At 35.3% G+C, this 18,820-nt stretch overlaps 3 protein-coding genes across 3 annotated transcripts; all 3 read right to left on the bottom strand.

Annotated features, from left to right (window-relative positions):
- Positions 1–412: 412 nt before the first annotated feature.
- Positions 413–1,823, bottom strand: LOC140796755 (peroxidase 27-like). The gene is made up of 4 exons (XM_073149850.1): positions 1,589–1,823; positions 1,318–1,506; positions 1,047–1,221; positions 413–871 (listed from the first exon to the last, which is right to left on the bottom strand). Exons 1-4 carry the CDS (start codon positions 1,814–1,816, stop codon positions 465–467), a joined length of 999 nt encoding a protein of 332 aa, XP_073005951.1. The 5' UTR covers positions 1,817–1,823; the 3' UTR covers positions 413–464.
- A 6,299-nt stretch (positions 1,824–8,122) lies between these two features.
- LOC140796471 (peroxidase 1-like) lies at positions 8,123–9,618 on the bottom strand. The gene is made up of 4 exons (XM_073149515.1): positions 9,305–9,618; positions 9,046–9,234; positions 8,806–8,968; positions 8,123–8,719 (listed from the first exon to the last, which is right to left on the bottom strand). The coding sequence occupies exons 1-4, from the start codon at positions 9,515–9,517 to the stop codon at positions 8,304–8,306; spliced, it is 981 nt and encodes a 326-aa protein (XP_073005616.1). The 5' UTR covers positions 9,518–9,618; the 3' UTR covers positions 8,123–8,303.
- A 2,648-nt stretch (positions 9,619–12,266) lies between these two features.
- On the bottom strand, positions 12,267–14,175 carry LOC140796974 (peroxidase 1-like). Its single transcript, XM_073150205.1, has 4 exons — positions 13,453–14,175; positions 13,194–13,382; positions 12,954–13,116; positions 12,267–12,867 (listed from the first exon to the last, which is right to left on the bottom strand). Exons 1-4 carry the CDS (start codon positions 13,663–13,665, stop codon positions 12,452–12,454), a joined length of 981 nt encoding a protein of 326 aa, XP_073006306.1. The 5' UTR covers positions 13,666–14,175; the 3' UTR covers positions 12,267–12,451.
- Between the last annotated feature and the right edge of the window lie 4,645 nt (positions 14,176–18,820).

Raw genomic sequence — 18,820 nt, 5'->3', positions numbered from 1 at the left:
CTTAACTAAGTACTCATAATTAAAATATAATTTTGATTCAAAAAAGAATATTTTACCCTTGTATAAATTATACAAAATAATTTAAATAACTATCCAATATCATACCCAATATCATAGTACAAACAAAATATTTCTTGTTTTATACGAGATTAACTTTAATAACAATCGATTAGGAATAATTCTATTAAAAATTTACTCATAATGACACATCTGAAAAAGTTAAAAGATTTTAGCAGCATTTTTTATATTTAAAAAAATATAATTGCAATTATGATATTTTAAAGAATTCCTCTTCTATTTTCACTACAAGAGAGTCCAATGCATTTAACCCTCTCTTATTTTCACAATACATAATTATAATCACAATGATCAAGTAGTGACAAAGCTTATTACTACAAGAAGTTAACCAACATTCACACAAACAATCTCCTCTCTCATCTCTCAGTACAGTACTCAAACATCTATCAATTTACTAAGGCACAGTTCCTCCTAATCTCTCCTGAACTCCCTGTGAGCACTCCAACCTTTCCCATCCTCACCATCGACACCCCGAACTCATAGAAGAAATCACTCTCAGCTGCTTTGCTCTGAGAATAAACAACATCTCTGGACTCCTTATCCTGAAGCAGAGCCTCGTCAGAGTGGAACAGCCCTCTTCTCCTCGTCACCAGATCGTAGTACTTCGTATCAAACGACGTCGAGCTGCCGGGGACCATCTCGACCGTCGTCGTGACATCCCCCGGCTTGCATTTGGTCCGGAGCTCGGCGGCGTAGGCGGGATCGAGAGTTGGGTCTGTGTCTCCTTTTCCAGTGAAGTCGTAGAGCCTCTTCTCGAAGGAGTTACAGTGTGACCTACCAATTGCATGAGCACCTGAAAGAAAGTAGAGATATTTTAGCAAAGTTTTAGGAGTCGTATTTTACCATCCATATGGTCTTATCTCTTTAGACTTCTCGTTCCTAATGAATTCTCCCTTGTCTCAAAAAGAAGAAAAGAAGATAAAGAAAGAATGGATCACTATTTTAATATAGAGAGTTATCAAGAGTACCTGATAGAATAGCCAGGTCTTTTGCATTTAGACCCCTTGCACCGAATTGTGACTTCAGCTGAGTTATATCCTCAAAAGGAGATGGTATATTAGCCAGAGCCTCCCAGGCTAAAGACACAACCCCATCCCTCCTCCCTGTTTGGACTTCCCAAAGGTTCTTGCTTTTCCCTGCAGCCTGCATTGGAATGCAATCAATTGGATTCAAATTACTGACCCATATGTTAAGTTATATATAAATCCAACAGCTTATGCTGTTAGGTAATCGGATTACCAAAGTGACTGCATCTCGAGCTACAAGAGCTACAATATCTGCACAAGAGACAGTCCCTGGGCACGCTCTCTCCAGTGCCTCCTTTGCAGCATCAATGACATAGAACCCATCAAGGCTTTTGTTTGGCATTGCATCCTTCTCTGCCAAGTTAGTCTTGGTGGAGTTGATAAGCACTGATCCATCACACCCCTGTACAGCATAAAAACATTAATTTACATTAAAAATAAAAACTTTGATAGCTTAAGTTTTCCATCGAGGAATTATTAGTTACCCTAACAAAGCAGTCATGGAAGTGTAGCCTCAGCAAAGGAGCAGTAACAGTAGGGTCTTGAGAGAAGTAACTGGCCACAGTCTTGAGAACAATGGACTCTGCACCAGGGCATGACTTCTCGTAGAACCCAACCTTGAGGGGAGGATGGCCATTGCTTGAGCCGAGGAGGAAGAAGACCACAAGAGTTGCGAGGGTCAACGACAAGAGATTGGAGTGGAAGCTTTCCATGGCAATGGAGAGAAACTCTTTTGAGAAAACTTTGATCTTGTGATGGCTATGAGAAGTGTGTGAGAGTGAGTCATCTATTTATAGCTGGGACTAATGGAGCAAGAGGTGATAATTTAAGCTAAGGATTGTGTAGATCTTCTAAGGTGGGAGATAATATTTTATTTTATTTCTTTTGGGAAGGAGGTGGAAAATTTGACTACGTAGTACGTAGTACATGGCGGAGTACAAGACCTACGTGGATGCCAGCACATGAAGTCAAAAGGTTCCCATTGACTAAGCCGTGTGGATGCCACACGCAAGATTGGGATATTTTTGTTCTTGTTTTTTCTTTCGAAAATTTATAAAAAACACCCTACTTTTATTTTTTATTCAAACCTACATGGGTATTTATGATTCGGTCCTCCGTGGTACCACTTTATAATGTAAGTATTTTATTATTTTCTTTGATGCTATTTGGTGTAGACTTGAAGTAATACTAATATAGATATCTCAAACCACCAAAGTTCTAGAATTATCTCGAACTGTTTTATTTTTTAAAATTTTTAATGTTTTTTTTTTCATATTCTCGTAGTTGTTATGAAGGCATAAGTCAACTTTTTTATTTTTCCTTTTTCTTTTACACCAAGTCAACTTTAACCTCACAGATTCTAATGTGGAAATTATTAAAAATAAAACATCCCAACTATTTTGAGAGTCAATAGTTTTAATCCTCATATTATCTATGATATAAACCGGTAATCGTTAGTAATTTCATGTTTTTGACATGAATTTTATTAACTTTGAGCTAAGTTTTAAGTGGAGCCCACATATTATTAATGATAGTTTAATGGTGAAATTAATTTAGCTCAAAGTGTACTTTATTGTCAAATATTCATTTAGTCAAATCTATGAAGAGAAGTGAATAAAAATTGGCTCTAAAGTGGGTATCATGGCAATTGAAAATAAAGAAAAGGAAGTTTAGTACCATATTGGATATTTGAGAAATGTTAGTATGGTATATAAATAACAAACTTTTTATGGGCTTTGGGCCCCAAAATGGGTACCTATTTTGTGGGTAAAGATTACTATGCAACTCAACTCACACACATGCGCGCCGCCCGGCTCGGTTCGGTTCGGTTCGCACGCACGGGTCAAGTCCAATTTTAGCAAGCTAGCCTATGAGAAAAGACCTTATAAGTATGAGCACTATTATTGAAAGTTATGCTGTTCCTTTTCAATACCCCCAATTCCGTTATATAAGTTAAACAACTATACCAATCCTCTAGGAAAAGGAGCCATAATAAAACTAAACCATGCTCATATTACACGTTGTTAAAGGTCATAAAATATTAATTTTAATATTTATAGAGGAAGTTAATCCTACAATATATGTCATGAGCCGATAGGACTCAACCACAGTGTCGCGTAGGAATACAAATTGCAAAATAAAATATTTATAGTAAAAAATATTATCGGATAAGGTATGAGCTGAAAAGGAAAGTAAGGTGTTCACATCACTGGATCATATAGAATGATGGTCCATTTGAATATAAGATGTGCATAATAAACTATATTTTTATATGTAATAAAGCTACTCATATGATTAGCTGTAGCTTAATCTCCACCTAATTACCAAGTAATCTTCCACGTCGGCAAGTCGGCAAAGTTGGAAGTCCACTTGAAGTTGGTGAGCTTCCTTCCTCCTTACTTAAAGATTATAATTTCTTTAATTCTTCTATTTGAATGCATTTGTCTAGAATGAATGCAACTGTTTCTATTAAAACAAACAAAAGATATAGTTCTTTATGAGGATATACAAAAGAAAATTAAAGTAGGTAGAATTTAGTAAAAATATCCTATGTTTTATCTTTATTATTTTGCTTAGAATGTATTAAAAATAAATAGTGAATATTATATTTAATTTTTTTTAAAAAGAAGTAAAATACTAGTTATTTGACTTTAAAATATATATTTTTTAGCTTAGCTTAGAATAAACTTATTTAAGGATATTAAGATTATTTTGTATCTATCATGTATATAGTAATTTGACCCTTAGAAAGTGAAATGTACGGTGTTCTAGAATTAAATATAAAAAAACTTGAAAATAAAATTTTAAAATAGGAGGGTCGACATATAAAAAAAAAAAGTTTGAAAATATTCGGTAAATTAATGGTAGATGTCATCACTGCTCACCTCAGCTATATTGTTATCTTTCGATAAAGATCGACTTTAATTCGCACATAGATTTGGACTTTGAGTAATTAATTCGGATTCTTATGCATGACAGTCTCTAAAAGTTTCATTAATTATAGATTTGTTGAAATAAAAAGGTTTCAACCCAAATTAAGCTACCAACTGGATAGGTTGCATTTATTTTTTAGGCCCCATGCAATAAACTTTCAAATAAAATCTTTGTTTACTTAGTAGTCAATAACGATTTGATAACGAAAGACCATCAACTTTTTATTAGTTTTTAAATAAAGTATTTAGACCAGATTTTCATTAAGATTTAGAGATGATTTATTACCTCAAATATAGGAAAAAGGGTAGAATAAGTCCCTAACTTGGCCGAAATACATACTAAACATTAGTAGAGAAAGTTTAAAGAAATAATAGTGCTTAATGATGCAATCTAGGTTAGATCGGATCACATCATGGAGATATTGGACTCAATGGATCGAGTCTAGTAATTTTATTTTCTTATTTAGTTTATTTAGAGCTTTAGTAAATTAGGATTTTTATTTAATTAGCTAAATTCAGTTCTGTGCAGTTTTAGAAAAATATTCGCAGGAATATTCTACGACGTCAGAATAATATCAAACCAGTTGAATAAGATCGACAACCTCCAAATCTAACTTTAGTATTCACGACTTCTCCATATTCTACGGCAAAACGAAGGATTAATTTGAGAAAGATAAGGAAGACTAATTTAGCTAAGTCATGATTATCTCTAAGTAATGTTTATTTGTAATATAAGCTAATAAGCAAATTCTAATGAAGGTCGGTCTAAGGTTAGCCTCTATAAATATGTGGAGTGCAGCCCTAATTGATTATCATGGAATGAATATTGAGTTAAGTTAAGTTTATTTACTTTGCATTACTTATCATCCTTATCTTTTACCGTAGCTATTAGATCGTCATTATCTTTCTAGGAGTTGATCAGTCATAGAACCTCCAACGCTTTTAAACCCTAGCCACCATCTATTTCCAACAACCACCCTACCCTACAGTTGTCCACCACCACCAATGGTCATCCGCCACCCTCCGACGACTGCTGCAATGTCGTATATTTACCGTTCTGCCCTATTCTGACCTATCTCTATTATTTTATTTTTATCTTTCCTCCGATTTAGGTGAAACTAGAGCCATTAGAACTCTAACTCACGAGGCTACTACTTGCACCACAAAGTACGAAAAGGCTAGTCCAAATGGGTCAGCGTCTTGTAGCTCCATCAAGCTCGCAGAGCCAAAATCTCAAAGACCCAACACCACTACCCACCATAAAACTAAAATGGACTAACATAACAACAACAAGATAGTAGATCACTGCTGATAGCAACCACCACTACCATAACCCACACAACAAACATCTCAGATGAAACAGAACATCAAACACCGACCAAGCCCTACAATAGAAACCCAACCATGTAGCATTGACCTCAAAATAGAGCTAGGCCCAACCCTTCGCCACCAAGCAAACCAGCCACGACGAGTTCAAGGTTACGCTCTAGCCAAGCACTATTTGGCCTTGATTATGTAGGGCTCGAAGTTCCTTGTCTAGAGGTGAGTGACAACGCGACTGAAAAGGCAAAAGAGGCAAATAAAGCTCGGCACTTCAATGAAGAGGGCAGCTATGTAGAGGACTAAAACAATAGGGGAGGAGGTAGTTAATGTAGGGGAAGCGAAGAGAAAATAACATAACCACTTGGAAGAAAAAAAGAACATAAAAGAAGGAGAAAAAGAAAAGAAGAGAGTGGGGGAAGCATCTCCCTCTCCACCCTAACCACACGGTTTAGAGGAGGGGAGGGGCAAAGAAAATGCTCTCTAAAGAGAGATAGGGAAAGCTATGGTCGAAACCCGAGCAAAGCTAGGATCGAGCGCAAAAAGGTCATCAACTTTAGTAATATTATTATTATTACTGAAAAAAATTGTTTTTAGTAATAATAATAATATTATCATTATCATATATCTTGCATTGCTTTGGCAAGAATTCTAGTCATGTTTACGTCCTACTTGCCGTTGGCATCGAAATTGCATTCTTGCAGATGATTTTAAGATTAAGGATGTTATTTACTTATCTAATAAACTCATTTATTTTTCTATTTTCACAAAATGTTTGTCCTTTGTTAAAATGTTGCAATAAAACATAGTAGAATTGTATGTCATTGGCGTACTTTCCTTATACAGCATAGTTATAATGTGTGTGGGTCTAAGTGCCCATTGAATATGCACTAATACATTGGTCACGCACATTTGACAGCTCTCATCGCAACAAAAATAAAAACACAGGGTATAAAATTTGACATGAGTGTTCGAGTTACCAGATGTGTATAGTTAATGTGTTAATGTATGCCCAACGTTCTCTGTACCATCCTACATAAGATCAATCTACACTTAATCCCATCCCTTCCTTATAAAACAACCTTTTTTCTTCTCTTTCCAAGACGGACTCAAATTATTGCCTTACAAAATCTGAAATTAAACAACCAAAACAAATCATTTTTTAAATAAAATAATAATATATAATATTAGTTTGAAGATCCACCAACAATCTTCTATTAAGAACTTAGATTCCTGTATAAAGTTGGTAGCCTAAGTAATCTCTAATATGGATCTCCCTTATTTTGTGAGATTGGACAGTAGGTGTTTGTCATTAGATTATGGAGGTCCAGTAGTCCAATAACATCCAATGAATTAGCAGATAAATGGGTTGAAGCTGGCCTACCGAAGTACATATACCAAGTTTTGCTATTTCAAAGATTTTTTTTCTACTGTCACAATAAATAAATAATGGGGTCAAGGATAATAAAAGAGATGCTAATATGAGTGAGAAGTATTCCTCATTGACCCAAAGATTATGGATCAAGGTTAGAAAAAGAGGTCCAAATATGATTTTACTAATTGCACAAAACAATAGATCTTGGAAACCAAAATAAGTCAACTAACCCAAAGATTGTGTGTTTAAAATCTAAAATATGACACAAACAAGTTCAAGATATATCAAACAATAGAGGTCATGGAATGATTTAAAAAATAGTAAAGATATCCTTCCTAAAACCTAAACCCTAAGATAAAAAGATATGATCGCATTTATCCAGCTACAATTCAACATGATATTCCAAAGATCTTCCAATTAAGGAGGTCATAGGATGAGTTTAAATATATATAAAAAATCTATCCAATTTCCATTGCTTCCTTGCAAAGCTCAATAATATGTGGCTTTGTTCTGACTAATAAGTTAGTTATGTCGCTAATCGAGCTACATTTCATAATGTTCTAATTGTCAAGCATATAGTTGTGGAATTACTAGTCAACCCATAATATATGCATATATCTCTCACGATTACTTCCTGCATACAAAATTATGCATATATTTGTACCCTAAGTCAGAACCTTATTCTAAATGCAATATTTTATTAGTGTTATCCATGGGATTGCAGTGACTCTTTTGCATGTGGAACTACATGTTAGAGAACAGGAACCATGAATGAAATGATAAGGTTTGAATTATAGCACAGGCTGAAGCTTCGGTACATCTCTAGTTAAAAGAAAGTTTAAAATTATCTAACATAAGGAAGACTCGGGTTGCATATTCAAATTTTTGTCTTCTTATTTTACCTTACAGTTTCTCTGATCTAATTTAAAAGGATAAAATACAATTTATATCCACTGATTAGGATAAAGTTTAGAGTGCATCCTGAACTTTTTGTTGTCATGATCCACTTGTTGTTCTGATCTATTGCAACCATTAGTTTTTTTTTCCATTCAAAGATAATAGTGAAAGTAATTGTTCATTAGAACTATTAAACTTTTAGCCTTTTTACTATTTCTCTTGTCATCTTTTCGGAAGATTAATTTACAATATACAAATTGCAGGAGTAAGAGAAATTTGAGATGAAAGAGGTATGAGACTTTGAGAATTTCCAGGCAAAAAAAAAATTAAAGGGGCATCTCTTTGTCAGGTAGTTGCATATAGATGGGAACGGTAGTGGGATAAGTGACACAAGTAAAAATTATATCAGACACTTCGAATTTTGGCTTAACCATGAGTAAGTAAAATGTATTTTTCCCAATATAATTGTGCCAAAACTCCAAAGTTGCCAAACATTTTATAGGAACAATAGCATGCTTATTATTTGATGAATTGACAATTATTACGGTATTACATGAATGAATTACAAAGGGAAGAGGACAAGAGAATTGGAGAAATACACTGAAACACTAGCAAAGCTCTCATAACCTCAACCTGGAATAGTACACATAGATCTCAACACAAGATCTACCTTATCTAGTTAATAACATTACACTTCTTCCTGATCTCACCCTGGCTGCCTGTCAGAGGTGAAATATTCCCCATGTTGATCATTGACTCACTGAAATCTTGGAAGAACTCAGTGGTGAATCCATTCGCATGCTTTTCGACGTATGCTTTCGTGAAGCTGTTCGTAAGAAGAGAAGCATCAGAGTGGAAGAGCCCTCTCCTCTTAGTGACATACTTATAATAGCTGGAATCAAAGGTCCTGAAGCTGCCAGGATCCATCTCCACAAGTGTAGTGTTATCAGTAAGTGTGCACTTCAATCTTAGCTTGGCTATATAATTCTTATCTAGTGAAGGATCGACATCATTCAGGTTGTTCATGCCGGTGAAGTTGTACAAGCGATCGCTGAAAGCTGTGCAATGCGAGGTTCCAAGCGTATGGCCACCTAGTTTATATTTAGGTCATAAGATAAGTTTTCATGCACGCATAAATTGATATTGAGGACCATACAATACTAAAACTTTTTAGTACCTGAGAGTACTACTAGGTCCTTGATACCCAGTCCCTTAGCTGCAAACATTGAGATCAATCGAGTCATGTTTGCAGTAGGAGGTGGTAGTTGCCTGGTCTCGTTTGCAATTGACACTCTTCCATCTCTTCTTCCAGTCCACACTGGCCAGAATGGTCCTTTGCTCTATATATAAGATGATCATTAATTCAGATCAATTAACACTAATTTTAGACAAACAAGAGTAAGATAAGATCACTTACCAACCACACTGCATCCCTAGCAACAACAGCCACAACATCAGCACATGAGACAGTGTTAGGACAAGCTTGCTCCAACTTGGCTTTTATCCTCTCAATTACGCCGTATCCTCGAAGGCTCTGGTTCGGAGGTGCGTCCTTCTCAGCTACATTGTTCTTGGTGGAATCAAGGAGGACTGAACCGTCGCAGCCCTGAATCGGAAAGAACATTAGATTGTGCATGAAATAATGCATGCATACAGTCAGTGATTTTGTATCATACCCTAACAAAGCAGTCATGGAAGTGCATCCTTAGGAGAGGCCCAGCAAGGCTCGGAGCTACTTTCATGATCTCGATCATCTCCTTGTGAATGATGTCTTCGGCGTGTGGGCATGTCTTGCTGTAGAAGCCAACCTGAAGCTGTGCTTCTGCTGAGATTGAGAAGAGAACTAATGGCAAAAGAAACAAGAAGGATAGGTGAGTCTTTGATGCCATCTTAGAGAGCTAAGGAGATTGTTATGACTCTGATATGATGTTGTATAGAGCTTGGTAGCACTTATATAGAGACTAATTAGCCCCACACTCCGGCCTATGACAGGCTTTCTTTGCCTGTTGAGGGATTATAAAGCTAGTGAACAGTTACGTGTTATTAATTTTTTATTAGATGTTTAGTTAGTGGAGTGATCTGAAATTTATTAGATGAAGGGTTGACTTGAGTCTGTAAATTAGAATAAATCCTTGGAGGCAACAATGTTTCACGAAGAGCTCAAAAAAATCACAAGATTAGGAATGGAAGTATCCATGGCAGGCCATCAGTAATTATTAAAACTAGGATGTGCATGTGGTAGAGGAAGAGATGAACTTGCATGCAGATGAATCCATGTGCTTAGGATTAATAAATTTGTTCAGTTAGTAGAAAGTAGTTAGAACGATCATGTATGCTTCATTATATAACTAATTTGAATGAGAATTCAAGACACCTTAGTATTATTTCAGTTTTCTTGGTTGACTACAAGGGATAAAATTTCAAAACAAAACTTGACGAGATGAAAATAACCATACGAAGTCATGATCATACTTTCATAAATTGTTGGTGGTGTGAAAATTTAGTCTAATCTGCTCGTTAGAAGGGAAGAAATTAAACATAAGAAATATTGATTTAGCCAATGGGTCCAAGCATTTGTCAAGGTAGAAGATGCATCAAGCCATCTGATTGGATTATTTTTGCAGTGAGCTGTGCCATGTTCTTCAAATAAAATTATGATAAAGTACAGTTGCATGTCTCATCTGCTACTTTTCCCATTCACTTGGACTCCAGGACCAATCTATTTCCATATTATTTCCCTTCTGAGGTAAAGAAAGTTACAATTAGCCACCTTCTTCCACTTTACAGCTAGTAAAGGAGACTCAAATTGGATCACTGCAGGACAAAAAACAGGCATAAGTAGCAACTTAGTCCAAGTTAATGAAGACAAAGCATAAGAATGTATTGAAAATAGAAGTACATAACAGATGGATTTTTATTCTCATGCTACAACTTAATTAGTTTGTCATAGCCATAGATTCTACTGCTATATTAACACTTTGTTTACCAACTCTCTCATCAATATGAGAATGTTACTATAGAGAGTAATTTGATTGATTAGAACATTGATTAGGTACTGCAACTAGCAATAAAATATGCCAAAAATGTTATGGGATCTGTAAGTAGTTGTTTGATTAGGTCACTACACTCAACAAGTTAATTGTGATCTTTGTTTCTTATTTGCATGATCAAGATGCTATTTAAACAGCTTCTTGGAAGAGCTAAGTAGACAGAAACCATTTGATGTATAAGAGACTATGAATTAATCAGAGGATTTGATCATGGCAGTGTCACATGACAGCCATGATATATATAAAAATGGAAGCTCAACTGCTATCTTGTACCAAACTTTGCTAGCTTCTTGTGCACCACATACCAACATTAGCAGTTGTTGATCAATCAAATTTAATTAGAAGGCCACTAGATAAGTACTTTAATTTATTAATGCATGAGTCATGCTATTTTGAGAAAGACACTTCACCTTCTTCGAATAGTAGAGATATGCATAAGACGACATTCTATAAGACAAGTTTAGGTGCATTAGGTTTACGCATGGGCCTCTTAAGAGTTTGATCTTTGGAGGCTTAAACTACCCTAAGTTGAGCTATGAGTCGATTTAAAACGCAAATGCTAAATTATTAATGTGATCCATTGGTGTCAATATTTTCCACCATTAGCATGTTTGCTAAATGACCAAATTATCTATGATACCATATTTAAATCAGATTAAAATTTTTTGTGTGAATAATTAAGTCTTGCATACCTTTGTTAATAGCTAGTTAATACTTACAACATGGTACCAACCACACAGAGGCTAAATACATAAGTTTAAATACATAAGAGTAAATTTAGGGTCCATGCGAATGCACTTACTTAATTACATTTATACTTTCTGGGCCTCCCCAGATGGTTATAATTTTATTTTATTCTTTCAACTATTTGTTTAGTTTGACCATTTTTATTCTTTCAACTATTTCAATCATTTTTTTTCAAAAGAAGTTTTCCATCAAAGGAGTTAAACTTTTACCTCTTGTTAGTATAATTAGAAGAGGTTTTAATTAAGAAAGTTTAAGATTATCTAGCATGTGAGATACTAAAGTTGCATGTTCAAATTTTTAGCAATTTGTTTTACTTACCCAGTTTCTATGATCTAATATAAGAGGGTAAAATATAATTTACTATCCTATGATAAGGCCTAAACAGACTGTATTCTTGAATTTTTTATTGCCGCATGAATCACTTGAAGCTTTGAAGTTTTTATCTATGTGCAATATTTAGTTTTTCTATCCGAAGTAATAATTTTTCCTCTAAAACTGTGAACTTTTAACCTTTTCACCATTTATCTTTTCTCATGTTGGAAGATTGATTAAATACTCACATTAATACAATACAAGAAAGAAGAATCTTCTTAAGGATTTTTAGAAATAAATAATCAAAGGGACAGAAATTAAAAAGATTTTTTTTTTTTTGTATAGTATTTGAATACATATCGGAATGAGAATAGGTTAAAGTGACAGAAATTAAAAAAAGTTAAGAAGATACTTTGATTTTGCCCAAAACATGAGTAGTAAAATGCATTCTTCCCAATAGAATTATATGTCCATGTCCATGTGAAATGATCAATTAGCCCTTAAAACTCCAAAGTTGCCAAACACAATAGGAACAATAGCATGGTGAACCCTTATTATTTGATGAAATGAACAATTATTACATGATTACATAAATGATTTGCAATGGAAAGGAAACTGAAGAGAATTGGAAAAGTACGTTGAAACATTTACAAAAGCTCTGATAACCTCAACCTCAAATATTACGCGTAGATCTCATCACAAGATCTATCTAATCTAGTTGATAACATTACACTTCTTCCTGATCTCACCCTGGCTGCCTGTTAGAGGCGAAATATTCCCCATGTTGATCATTGACTCACTGAAATCTTGGAAGAACTCACTGGTGAATCCATTCGCATGCTTTTCGACGTACGCTTTCGTGAAGCTGTTCGTAAGAAGAGAAGCATCAGAGTGGAAGAGCCCTCTCCTCTTAGTGACATACTTATAATAGCTGGAATCAAAGGTCCTGAAGCTGCCAGGATCCATCTCCACAAGTGTAGTGTTATCAGTAAGCGTGCACTTCAATCTTAGCTTGGCAATATAATTCTTATCGAGCGAAGGATCGACATCGTTCAGGTTGTTCATGCCGGTGAAGTTGTACAGGCGATCGCTGAAAGCTGTGCAATGCGAGGTTCCAAGCGTATGGGCACCTAGTTTATATTTAGGTCATAAGGTAAGTTTTCATGCATGCATAAATTGATATTGAGGACCATACAATACTAAAACTTTTTAGTACCTGAGAGTACTACTAGGTCCTTGATACCCAGTCCCTTAGCTGCAAACATTGAGATCAATCGTGTCATGTTTGCAGTAGGAGGTGGTAGTTGCCTGGTCTCGTTTGCAATTGACACTCTTCCATCTCTTCTTCCAGTCCACACTGGCCAGAATGGTCCTTTGCTCTATATATAAGATGATCATTAATTCAGATCAATTAACACTAATTTTAGACAAACAAGAGTAAGATAAGATCACTTACCAACCACACTGCATCCCTAGCAACAACAGCTACAACATCAGCACATGAGACAGTGTTAGGACAAGCTTGCTCCAACTTGGCTTTTATCCTATCAATTACTCCGTATCCTCGAAGGCTCTGGTTCGGTCGTGCATCCTTCTCAGCTACATTGTTCTTGGTGGAATCAAGGAGGACTGAACCATCGCAGCCCTGAATTGAAAAGAACATTAGGTTGTGCATGAAATGATGCATGCATATAGTGAGTGATTTTGCAACATACCCTAACAAAGCAGTCATGGAAGTGCATCCTTAGGAGAGGCCCAGCAAGGCTCGGAGCTACTTTCACGATCTCGATCATCTCCTTGTGAATGATGTCTTCGGCGTGTGGGCATGTCTTGCTGTAGAAGCCAACCTGAAGCTGTGCCTCTGCTGAGATTGAGAAGAGAACTAATGGCAAAAGAAACAAGAAGGATAGGTGAGTCTTTGATGCCATCTTAGAGAGCTAAGGAGATTGTTATGACTCTGCAATGATGTTGTATAGAGCTTGATGGCACTTATATAGAGACAAATTAGCCCCACACTCTGGTCTATGACAGGCTTTCTTTGCCTGTTGAGGGATTATAAAGCTAGTGAACAGTTAAGTGTTATTAATTTTTTATAAGATGTTTAGTTAGTGGAGTGATATGAAACTTAAGGGTTGACTTGATTTCTGCAAAGTAGAAGAATCCTTGGAGGCATCAATGTTTCACGAAGAGCGCAAAAAAATCAGAAGATTAGGAATGGAAGTGTCCATGTCAGGCCATCAGTATTTATTATAACTAGGATGTGCATGTGGTAGAGGAAGAGATGAACTTGCATGCAGATGGATCCATGTGCATATATGTGTTTAGTTAGTAGAAAGTAGCTAGAACAATCATGTATGCTTCATTACATAATTAATTTGAATGAGAATCGAAGACACTTGGAATAGTTTCAGTGCATTTGGTTGCAAACTTGAAGAGATGAAAATAACTGTGTGAATTGATGTTCTTATAATTATTGGTGGCGTGAAAGATTCAGCATAATTTTCTCATTAAATGACAACAAATTTAAGAAATATTGATTAGTTTAGCCAATGAGTCCAAGCATTTGTGGAGAGAGAAGATGCAACAAGCCATACAACCATACAATTAGATTATTTTAGCAAGTGAGCTGTGCCATGTTCTTCAAATAAAATTATGATAAAGTACAGTTGCATGTCTCATCTACTACTCCCATTCACTTGGACACCAAGACCAATCAATATCCATTATTTACCCTTGTGAGGAAAAGAAAGTTAAAATTAACCACTTCAGTCCACTTTACAACCTGTAAAGGAGACTCCAAATGGAGCATTGCAGGAAAGAAACAAGAGAAAATTACAATAAGTTATTGGTAGTGCAAAAATGTAGTCTAATCTTCTCACTAAAAGGGAAGAAACATAAGAAATATTGATTTAGCCAATGAGTCCAAGCATTTGTGGAGATAGAAACGTGGCTTTGAGTAGATCGTCGTTCTCTTCTTTGACTTGTAGCGCAACCGACAGAAGATGCATCAAGACATGTTCTTCAAATTAATGAAATTATGATAAAATATTTGTCATCTACTACTACATCCATTCACTTGGACTCCAAGAGCTTTCCCTTATGAGGAAGAGAAAGTTGAAATTAGCCATCTTATTCCAATTTACAACTTGTAAAGGGGAGTCAAAATCGATTACTGCATGAACAAGAGAAAAGTTATAACTTAGTCAGTAAAACCTAATGAAGACAAAGCATAAGAATGTATTGAAATAAAAGTACATAACAGATGGATTTTTATTCTCATGCTACAACTTAATTTGTTGTGGCCATAGAGGTACATTTACACTTTGTTCACCAAATCTCTTATCAATATGAGTATGGAATAATAAATTGTAATTTGATTGATTAGAACATTGATTAGGTACCGCAACTAGCAATAAAGTAATTATGCCAAAAATATTTTATGATTTGGTTAATTAAGAGAGAAGAGGCTATTATGGCTGATCTGTAAGTAGTTGTTTGAATTAGGTCACTTCAGTCAGGTTGTGACCTTTGTTTCTTAATTGCATAGTCAAGATGTTATTTAAACAGATTCTCGACACCGAAATGGTTAAGTAGACAAACCATTTGATGTATAAGAGATTAGGAATTAATTAAAGGATTTGATCATGTTAAAATCTCATAGGAACCATGATATGTTGTCTTCTTGTACTTCACATACAAACATTAGCAGTTGTTGATCAATCAAATTAATTTAAAATATCACTAGATAAGACACTTCACCTTCTTCTTGCTAATATAATAGTTCGATAGTAGAGCTACGCATAATAGGACAGGTGTAGAGTATGTGGTGTAGGGCCTCTATAAGAGATTGATCCTAGGAGGCTTGGACTACTCTAAGAGTTGAGCTATGAGTCAATTTAAATTTTGGGCAAATTACAGTTTACTTCATGAAGTTCATACCTGTTAGGTTTTAAGTGTACAAAATAGTTTTAAGTGTTTTTATTTATATATAGATATGCATATCTATAAGTTTTGATAAGATTCGCATTGTAGAATTTTGAGATTTTAAGAATTTAAGTTGGAGCATTCAAAAAATATTTGAATGCACCCTGCATACGTTCAAAAATACAGAGACATGGTTTCGAGCCTTTGAATGCACCTTGCAGGCTTTCGAAGTGCGTTCGAAGATACAGAGAGTTATTTTTTGTGGTTCGAATACACTTGGAATTCAAGTCAAGTCATTCAAATCGACACAACTGGCACTCGAATGAACCATGGAGTTTTTGCAAAATTTAAGATTTTGTGAGACTAAATTTGACTTTAATTTGGTCTTATCTTTATAAAGTGTATAAGGGTTAGAATGCCCTAACCCTAAGCATGTCAGTTATTGCTTTTGAAGAAATAACATTTTAATCGACTAGGGCCTTGCTTGTCTTTTTCATCACGGGAATTCGTCTTAAGAGTCACTAAGGTGGAAAATTAATATCAATGGTTATTAAGATTAGAGATTAATCATGGGAAGCAGTGAATCGTAGGGTCTAGTAATCAAGACTGATGTAAACAAATTTGTGGGGATCAATAGGTTATTTGATACAAACCAGCCATAGGGGCTGACCCAACTCCAGCTTAGTTCAGCTCATAGAGATGGTCAGGGGTATTTACACCATTTCTCCTGGCTAGTTATATATTTATGTTTATTATTGCATTTGCTTTTTAGTTGCTTTTGCTTATGTGTCTTAGTTATTGCTTATGTGGGCAAGCTGATGCTTAGGTGGATTAGTCGGACGAGAGCCTGTTTGATTTACCTAATCAAGTCAGGTAAAAGTTTAATTGTTTATTGGAATTGTAATTGGTTAGCCCTAGAGCCTAATCCTTGATTTATGCGTTAGGGTTGGTTGCAGTCAAGTGGACCCAAGCCGGAGAGGCTAGGTCTACCAAGTCAAGTCAGGTTAGGTAGCTGTCAAACCTATTGTGGCATGCACCTAATTGTAATGGGTTAGGAATTGGTTGGTTAGGTTGTAAGTTGGTTGACCCAAGCTAGCCTATTTGGGTCAATCCAGTTGATTAGGGGCAGTATATATTCTGTAGTGGAACCCTAATGAAGGATTATCGAATGAATATTGAAACCTTGGCTTTGCCGAAAGACTCTTCTCCCCCGCTCTCCTTCTTGTGCGACATCTCTCTTTCTCGCTGAGCTTCATCCTCGACTGTGATTAATGCCGCTGCTACCCTTATTGTCCCCTCTCGTCCCTGAGAGTACGATTCCCTTCTCTCCACTCTTCTATCTTTATGTTTTATCCCCACTATCGCTGGCATATCCATCTTCCATAACCCTAACCTTATTCCATCTTCCACCTTCCACCTTCCACGACCGTCCGCCACCTTCTGACATTTAGTTAATATTTCTTAGATATCTTCATATCAATACCTCCAATCATCGTTATTCTAGTTGCATTAGACTCCTGACTCTCAGAGGAACAACCTGTTAGAGTTTCAGGATTTTTGGACGGTTAGATCAGTCGACATTGCCTTCCAAAATTTTCGTTCCAGATCTGATCAGAGCTAGGTCTTGTTGTGATCACAACCACTCCGAAGGTGATCGTAATATTATTTTATAAGTCAGTCTTATAAACTATTATATTTATTAGTAATTGGTTTGATCTGAATTTGAATCCGTAGTTTTTTACCCATTTGAAATTTTTCCATATAAATTTTTTTGATGTTCATCTTTGCTTTACTTATTGATTATTATTCCGCATTCTTATTTAAGCAAAAGTTGAGAATCATATCTGGAATTTAGATATATACGTGTGTACTTTTCAATACCAAATTGTAACAGTTAGATTTTTCATCAAAAACTAATAATATAAGTGCTGAAAATAATATGACTTAATATTTTTTTTAACCACTGGAATAATGTCTATGGGGTTAATTATGTCTTTTCACAACCTTGTTTATGGCTGCCGAATAACTACAACTTTGTATAGACCACAAGATGGGCTATCTGCATATATACACATATGTAACGTAATACTGAGTCATAGATAAGGGGATAAAATATATAATTTAGCATTTATGTATTTGGTAGAATACATGTTATGGATTAGATCTGGACCAATCTATTTATAAAAAAATTCTGAGATTTTAAGATTGGTAGCATCGTGAGTTAAAAATCTTTTGCATCTAGTTTCATATAATTCTGAGGTCGAGGTGAAAAGATATGATTGAAATAGTGGAGATAAGTTAAAATATGACAAAAATAAAAATATCCGATGTTGACCATCATCGGAGGGTGGTGGTGGGCAGAAGGTGATGGTGGACGGCTATAAAGGTGGGTGGCTCATGGAAAAAAGATGATGCCTAGAGTTTAAAAGCATGGAAGGGTTCTAAGGTTAAAAATATATACTCTTACGTAAGTTAAAACGATCTAACAGCTACGAATAAATAATAAATGTGAGATAAATAATAACTTAACTCAATACTCATTCTACACCTCCTAATTGATATATGACATCTCCTATTTATAAGAGTTGAGTCATAGATATCTAATTCTTTATATTAGGCTTACATTCTCTTTAATTTGAAATTAAAAATAATAAATAAATATAATTGATTAGACTTGACTCGACTAACTCGATCCACGTGAAACTAAGCTTCTTTAAGCTCCCTATCTTGTTGTACAATCTACAAACTTAGGGTTCATGAGCAGTTTCTCTTTTGCATGCGAGGTGATTGTTAGATGTCATTGGATAGGACCAGCCTGATCAGCCCCAAGTAGTGTGCATGCCTTTCAAAAGCTGTGGAGATTGGGGGGACCTTGTCAATGTATGACTATTTCAGTCTGAATGGAATCACAACTTAGAAATCATATAGAATTCAACTGCCTTCCCTCTTTTGTAGTAGAAGAAAGGCTAGAGAAGAGTTCACCAGCAATATTATAGTTGTTTATACCAGACTCCATGAAATTATTGTCAAGTATTAGAAAGGAACCTAAGTTGTCAGCTCTTGTTTCCAGTTTTTTTTTCCTTTCCATAACTTTTTCATGATTTTTACTAACAGTCTCCCTCATTTTTGAGCTCGAGACATTTTGATTGACTTAAGAAG

This window comes from Typha latifolia, chromosome 10, assembly GCF_019914945.1.
Source record: "Typha latifolia isolate L0001 chromosome 10, TyphaL0001v2, whole genome shotgun sequence".
Classification (NCBI taxonomy): domain Eukaryota; kingdom Viridiplantae; phylum Streptophyta; class Magnoliopsida; order Poales; family Typhaceae; genus Typha; species Typha latifolia.
Note: the sequence above shows the minus strand (reverse complement) of the source record. Positions and strands in the feature narration are given on the sequence as shown.